At 33.0% G+C, this 6,512-nt stretch overlaps 1 protein-coding gene across 1 annotated transcript; it reads right to left on the bottom strand.

Annotated features, from left to right (window-relative positions):
* Positions 1-1,601: 1,601 nt before the first annotated feature.
* Positions 1,602-4,937, bottom strand: LOC132561175 (lactadherin-like). Its single transcript, XM_060225902.1, has 4 exons — positions 4,877-4,937; positions 4,440-4,600; positions 2,976-3,125; positions 1,602-1,772 (listed from the first exon to the last, which is right to left on the bottom strand). The coding sequence occupies exons 1-4, from the start codon at positions 4,935-4,937 to the stop codon at positions 1,602-1,604; spliced, it is 543 nt and encodes a 180-aa protein (XP_060081885.1).
* Positions 4,938-6,512: the final 1,575 nt, after the last annotated feature.

Genomic DNA, 6,512 nt, shown 5'->3' on the forward strand with positions numbered 1-6,512 from the left:
CTATACATTTATTTGAATATTGACTTTGATTCTCTGCATTTTATAACATACAAATCATTGACGTCAAAGTTGAGGTCACGATATATATACTTTATTAACTAGGCGTCATATGAATATCACGCCATGACCCATATTTAATGTATCGACTGAACGCTAAGAATAGGAGTCTATTATTTTATCTTTTTTATTTCAAATCGACAAAACTAGTAACAACAAAGACAATACCGACATGTTTACAAATTCTGAGTTATAACATTAATTTCTTGAATCTAGGGCAAAGTAAAAATACAGAAAATATTTATGCAGAAACTCCTGCAAAACTACAAATATAATAAGACCCGTTGCTCTGGTAAGGTAAGTGTGGCAAATAATGTCACAACACGACAGTTAACTTCACAAAGAGATCATTATAACGACCGTGAACTAACCCATCATCGTCTGTCTACATCACGAAACTTTGTATGAAATTCACCACTTTTTATGATGATAACCTTGTTACGTCACGAGTAAGGAAACGATGCATGTCTTCTACTGACCATGCATCTACCATAATAATCACATGGTGCATATCTTATATTCTAATAGTGACAATTTTCATGAAATGCCTTTCGGCTTGTGATAAAATGTTTGATCTAAAAATAATAGTTTCACAAGATCTCAAGTATACACTTAAAGTCATTGCTGTTGTGTAATTCAAGGCTAAATTGCACTATCAGTCATGATCAGTTGTCATCTCAACACGTATTTATATTAAGCTCGAAAATATTTTGAATTTCATTATGATAATAATTTATATATAGATGGCATTCGGATACATAAATTATCTTTTTCATTCACTTGGAAAATGTTACGCTTACTGAGATACTGTTTTTATGAAATACCATACTCCATCCACGCTCACAAGGCTATTCAATATCAAGGTAGATGTAAGTAAAGTACATTGATTGTTTGCGACCACAAACATGAAGCTGTCACACCCGGCTGTCCTGCAACAGATCAATCCGCAAGCTCCTTGATTTGGCATTTCTATGTCCATGAGAACGGTGAAAAAATCGCCAATGGACCCTAACACTTTTTTCCATTTGTGACAAGTGGCTGTAGAAAAATACATCGATAAATTATCGAGGCATCATAGATATTTAGACCTGGTACTAGTATATTGAAAACTTCTGTGTATAAAATATAGTTAAACTTAACCCACTTTATATCTCATTACCAAATATAAAATTGTTTGACAACTGCTTATCTATGCTTGTTAAAGATTGGCTACAAATTGTTAACACGTATTCTTCAAGGAATTAGGAATATTGCTCACATCGAGGTCTTATGCCAGATAAAAATTGGTCTGCAATATTTCGAATTGTATACAAACGTCTTAGAAGTAATTTTCCTAAATACCAGCCCTTCATCAGCCTTTAAGTAGATCTTATTCTATATTTATATTTATACGTCAGCGACATTGTTATTGTTGTTCATGATAAATGTGGCAGTCAAGTTGACTAAAAGTAATTATGCAAATATATTATAATGACAGTTTTACCAAGGAAAGCTGAAAGAAAAGATATGATGTCATTACAATGTAATTCGAAAAAGCCGAAATCTCAAAATGAAAACTCACTACAAAGATCTGCAGCTGGACATCCTTGCACCTCAAGTCTCATCGACAGATAGCCTTGGAAAGTAATGGGTATGATGCGAATGTACTTTGAAATGACATTCCCATCCAGTTCGTTGGTGACGATTGTTAACCTGTCAAAATTCCCCGGGAAACGCTTCACAGAGGAAAATCAAAGCAATGATTAGTTTATTATTTTTTTTCAAAGATTTGAATTTTTAAAACTCTGATAAAGTGATTGCTTCATGCATTGAATGATGCTCTAGAAAGTAAAAGTTGTCAGTGATGTATAGTTCTCGTTCAACATGTTGAACCGAACACCGAGAAGTGCAATCAACATTTATGTATCTTTTCAGAATTAGATTTCAAAAATATATAGGTAAACGAGTAAAACTGTTGATAAAAACAGAGTTCGAATTTTATGTTCTGAAATAAAATTAGGATATATGGATTTATGATCGTTTATTTGTTTTACGAGGTAAAAGGGCTTCTGGACATCTTTTTTACGTTTATAGATTTAACCTAATCTGTTACAATATCTTTACAATACTTCTTAGCTTTTCATAATTCTGGTCTGTTGCTAATTGCATTTTCGTCGCACAAAAACGGTTGATTTGTAATTGGTCGTATTTTTCAAATATTTCGTCATATTTGCAATCAGAGATAAGTGTTTGTAGTTGAACACATTGTTACTTAAAACAAAAAGTACTGAAAGGTTACCGTTCCTGCATTTAATGATTTTAAGTGATATTTAAAAAAAAACAGTGGCAAAATGCATTGAAGACTTAGCTGATGCCATTTAAGAAGTAAAGGTAATTTAGACGCAAAAGTGATTTTTTTTAACAGGAACATATTCATACAAACTCTGATGATCTTTCTACATTTCTATCTAAATTTTCAAATTGCGCAAAATAACATATCTTTATGGCGAAAGAAAACCGGAAATAGATGCATGACATCCATTAAAAATTGTCATATCTAAAATTACAAATTAACATTTTCAACTTTTGGAATTGTTGAAAATTTCATCATTTTGCAATATCACGTTACCTTTTCCAGATCATTAATTGTAACACATTCTACTTATTCAAAATAATGCAATTTGATGGTGTTAACTAATGTTTTGATTGATATCTTTACAAAATATTAGTCCTTGTTTCATACTCATGATTCGCTGCACTAAATATATCATATCACAGGCCCCAGAGGCGTTTTTGTAACACATTTCCTGGGTTATCATTTTAAGTGTTACAACAATCATTCAGTTAAGTTTAAATTAGTTCATTGGCAAATTTCAATTGTTCCTAAAAAGGCCTTTTGTCGCATATACATAACAGCACACGAAGTCGATAAGTATTACCTTCACTTCGCCTGTTGTGGAGTTCATTATGTAATTCCAAGTGATTCCATCCAGACTGATATTGACATTGTATGATGACACCCATTGGTTGGAATCTGCCCGACCAAGAGTTTCGATTGCCTTCAGTGTCGAAACTGTCTTAAACTCCACCTTTTTTATGAATAGAATTGTGGGCCTGTTTAATTGGACTCCAATACACAAGAACGCACCACTTTAAAATAAATAGTAATGATACCATTTTCAATTAATGACCTAGTTGTTAATGAAGAAACCAAGCCAAGAATGTAAATATATGTATATCTCAATACATGCTGAAATACATTTAGACAGATGCCTAAACATTAAAGATGACATATTTCTGTAAATGTGTGTGGATTTTGAAGAACTCCAATGAGCGCTTTACTAATCTTAAGCACCTACTTCTAAAATCTCTTTTATAACAACATTTGATTTTCTATCCTGTACACCACTATTTCATTTCTGGATAGGAATATCCATGCATCCCCAACCTATTATAATCAAATATCACTAGCCTGTTCCCATTATCGCGATTTTCGTGCAGGAAGTCGTCAGCTGACAAACGAACTTGTAACGCAGAGTTTCAAAAGAAGCAGAACGATGAATATTATTGGGAAGATTTTTGGTCGCCATGATGATCTCATTGAGACTTATTCTATTATTCAGCTCGACGTTTTTAATGCTCTTTAGTTTGCTTGTTGGCTCCTTTGTTGTATACCTTGTTTTCATTTGAGAATGTGACATTATTTACTTGGATTGATCGCGATTTACATGGTGGGTGTCGTCGATGAAGCACAAGACACGCACTTTTTTCGGAATACCTGGACTTATTCTCCGTGTACTTTTTCAGACGTCTCCATGTAAATCTCTCATATTTATTCATAGCTAGATATCTTCTCTCCAATTAGATATTGACATTTCTTTCGATTATGTTTGATCTTTCCAAGTCATCTCATATGGTACACACTTTAAGCTCATAGCATCACTGACGAACCCTAAAAGGACGAAATGTGTGTTTTTGTACAATCTTTTGATGTGATAGATGCAATACTTTAAGGCATTTGTTATTTCTAATACCTGATACACAATTATCATGCTGTATTTCTAATTCGTGTTTCGTATTTCTTGTAAATGACGTTCGTGTTTATCTTAACTGAAGTAGGTTTAAGTCTGTGTTAGGTGTTACGTCTTTCGGGAAAATTGAGTTTTTCACGTAAAAGCCTTTGAGAACATCTCTTAGCTTTGTAAGATTTAGATGTTACTTCCATAGTTTTAAGCATTTCTTGTAAATTGATTCAGGGTATACATATAACATATGTTTAGAACCTACTGTGTATGGTAAACTCTGCTGGTTTTGAAATTTGGTTTTTTTATTTTCTTGTACGGCATGCTTATTTATCCTTGCGAAATTTTCTATAACTTGATTTGTTTTATGTTCAGTATTACCTGGATATACTCTCCGCCTATGTGAACATTTCCTGCACACCAGGCACGGCTACTGTTAAATCTAGCCATTTGTGCAGGACAACATTGGAGATATGATGACGCTGTTAGCGCATTGTCAGAAATGCCATTTTCTCCTGTTACCAAATCGAGGATACCTTCATCTAAAAGATATTGGTAAACTTCCTTAATCAATATTCTGTGATAAGGACGTTTTAGTTTTAATCTTTATCAGGTACCGGTGCATGTTGTTATTTCGTTCGTATAGAGATTGCTAAAAAAACATGCCATATTTTCACAAATAATGAATTATAAATACTGACAAACGTATTCCATCTCGACGTAACTATTACGAACTTTGCAAATATCAACATTATCATCGTTATAGTGTTTAGCAGAAATTTGTAACAAATCCAATTCTAATGAAATTGTCAACTTACCACATATAACATGTTGTATCATCATGTACAGAAGACCGAAATGTTGCACCGATTTCTTCATAGTTCATGTAACCAAATGGCAGCGTCCAGGGTACTCTTTGACCGTTATGATAAAACTGTCCATTATCTTAATAATGTGTTTGTTATTCTCACTAGGTCTCGCTAAAGATACATATTGAAAGTGTTTATTTAACTTTCATTTGTTTAGTTTAAAGGTAATTGAAGTTTCGGGTTGAAGTGTTTAATGGACTCGAACATTAGTGTCCAATAAACATTGTTTGGCGATGTTATTTGTTTATTTACACGTCAATGGTAGCGTGTTTCCTTTCCGTTGTAGTTATACGACTCTTTAGTTATAGATGCTTATATAATGATATACTTCCATTAATAAAGGTTCGATTTTACTTTACTTTTATTATGTTCAATATTACGTCTCCTATGTTATCTGTATTATGTCAATCAAATAGAATATGCCGCTAAAATGTCAACAAAATGTTTGTCAGGAAAAGCCATTTGATAATAATTTATGCGTCATGTAATGACCGGACGAAAATGGCGCTCAGATTCAATCAAGTTTGCTATATGGAATAAGTTCAAGGTTTATCTTTCATGGAATGACTATGATCTCTTGGTTGATTTTTGTCTCAACTTACAATATAAATAATATTAGCAAAAAAGCATTAGACATTAAAGCGGGTATGGAAGAGAACACTTCAGCAACACAACACTGTTACGGAATATCGAAACTTCGCGTTCAGACAGCAATGCAGGCGAACTATATCACAGAATACACAGAATTAGTTGCATATATCTATCAAGATAACATTTTCCCCATTTGAGTCAATAGATTGTGTTAAAAGATACATAATATTAATTATAAATTCTCTTCTTTTTTTTTTATATGTATTTTAGTAACTTTGAAATGGGAATTTATGATATAAATGAAAATTAATATACGTCCGAATGCGCAATATCTTATCATTATGCGTATATTGGTTACAGGTGATTAATATTGATATAAAAAACGAATAATAAATGTACCTACATGTTTATCACATAACCGACTCGTTTTCCCATGTCATAAGTCCATGTCATAATAATGGTAATACATGTCACGTAAGCATGTATAGTTTGTCTATAAATGGTAAGTTTTAATTTGAGTTTGTTTTGCGGTGTAAGGACTCTTAATTGTCCGCACCACTGGGCGGATATACGTCACGGGCTTGACCGGTTGTGCACGAAATGGACACTTGTTTACGGTCCACAGTTTTGTGAGTTCGTGTAACCGATATGTAAATATAGCTGTTTCCGATATTGTGAACAAGGCACAGACGACAGACTGTGGTAAGTTATGTTTCTTTCTTCCGTTTCCATATGTTTTTTTTCTGGCATTATTTTATCCATGCCGTCAAATCTATCGGGTCAAGCAATCGAGGTGTCGGTGCGCTCCAATCATGCGTAACTATTGTTGATACATGTAGTACACTTGTTTTGTGGTGTGTTTCTGCTATATCATTTTAATTTCATACTTCCTATTGATTTCTGGTGTATTTAGATAATATAAACATAATAGATTGTTGTGTGTAGAATTATTTAATAAATATAGGGTTCTTGTCCGTTTTAAAATTCTATGGAA

Source organism: Ylistrum balloti, unplaced genomic scaffold (genome assembly GCF_031769215.1).
Source record: "Ylistrum balloti isolate Yb309-2 unplaced genomic scaffold, AGI_CSIRO_Ybal_v1 Utg371162, whole genome shotgun sequence".
Taxonomy (NCBI): domain Eukaryota; kingdom Metazoa; phylum Mollusca; class Bivalvia; order Pectinida; family Pectinidae; genus Ylistrum; species Ylistrum balloti.

Coding starts and splice junctions, on each gene's coding strand:
- LOC132561175 (XM_060225902.1), bottom strand. CDS start 4,937: ATGAAGAAATCGGTGCAACATTTCGGTCTTCTGTACATGATGATACAA. Junction 4,601..4,876: donor GATACAACATGTTATATGTG/GTAAGTTGACAA, acceptor AATATCTTTTAG/ATGAAGGTATCCTCGATTTG. Junction 1,773..2,975: donor CCACAACAGGCGAAGTGAAG/GTAATACTTATC, acceptor TCCTCTGTGAAG/CGTTTCCCGGGGAATTTTGA.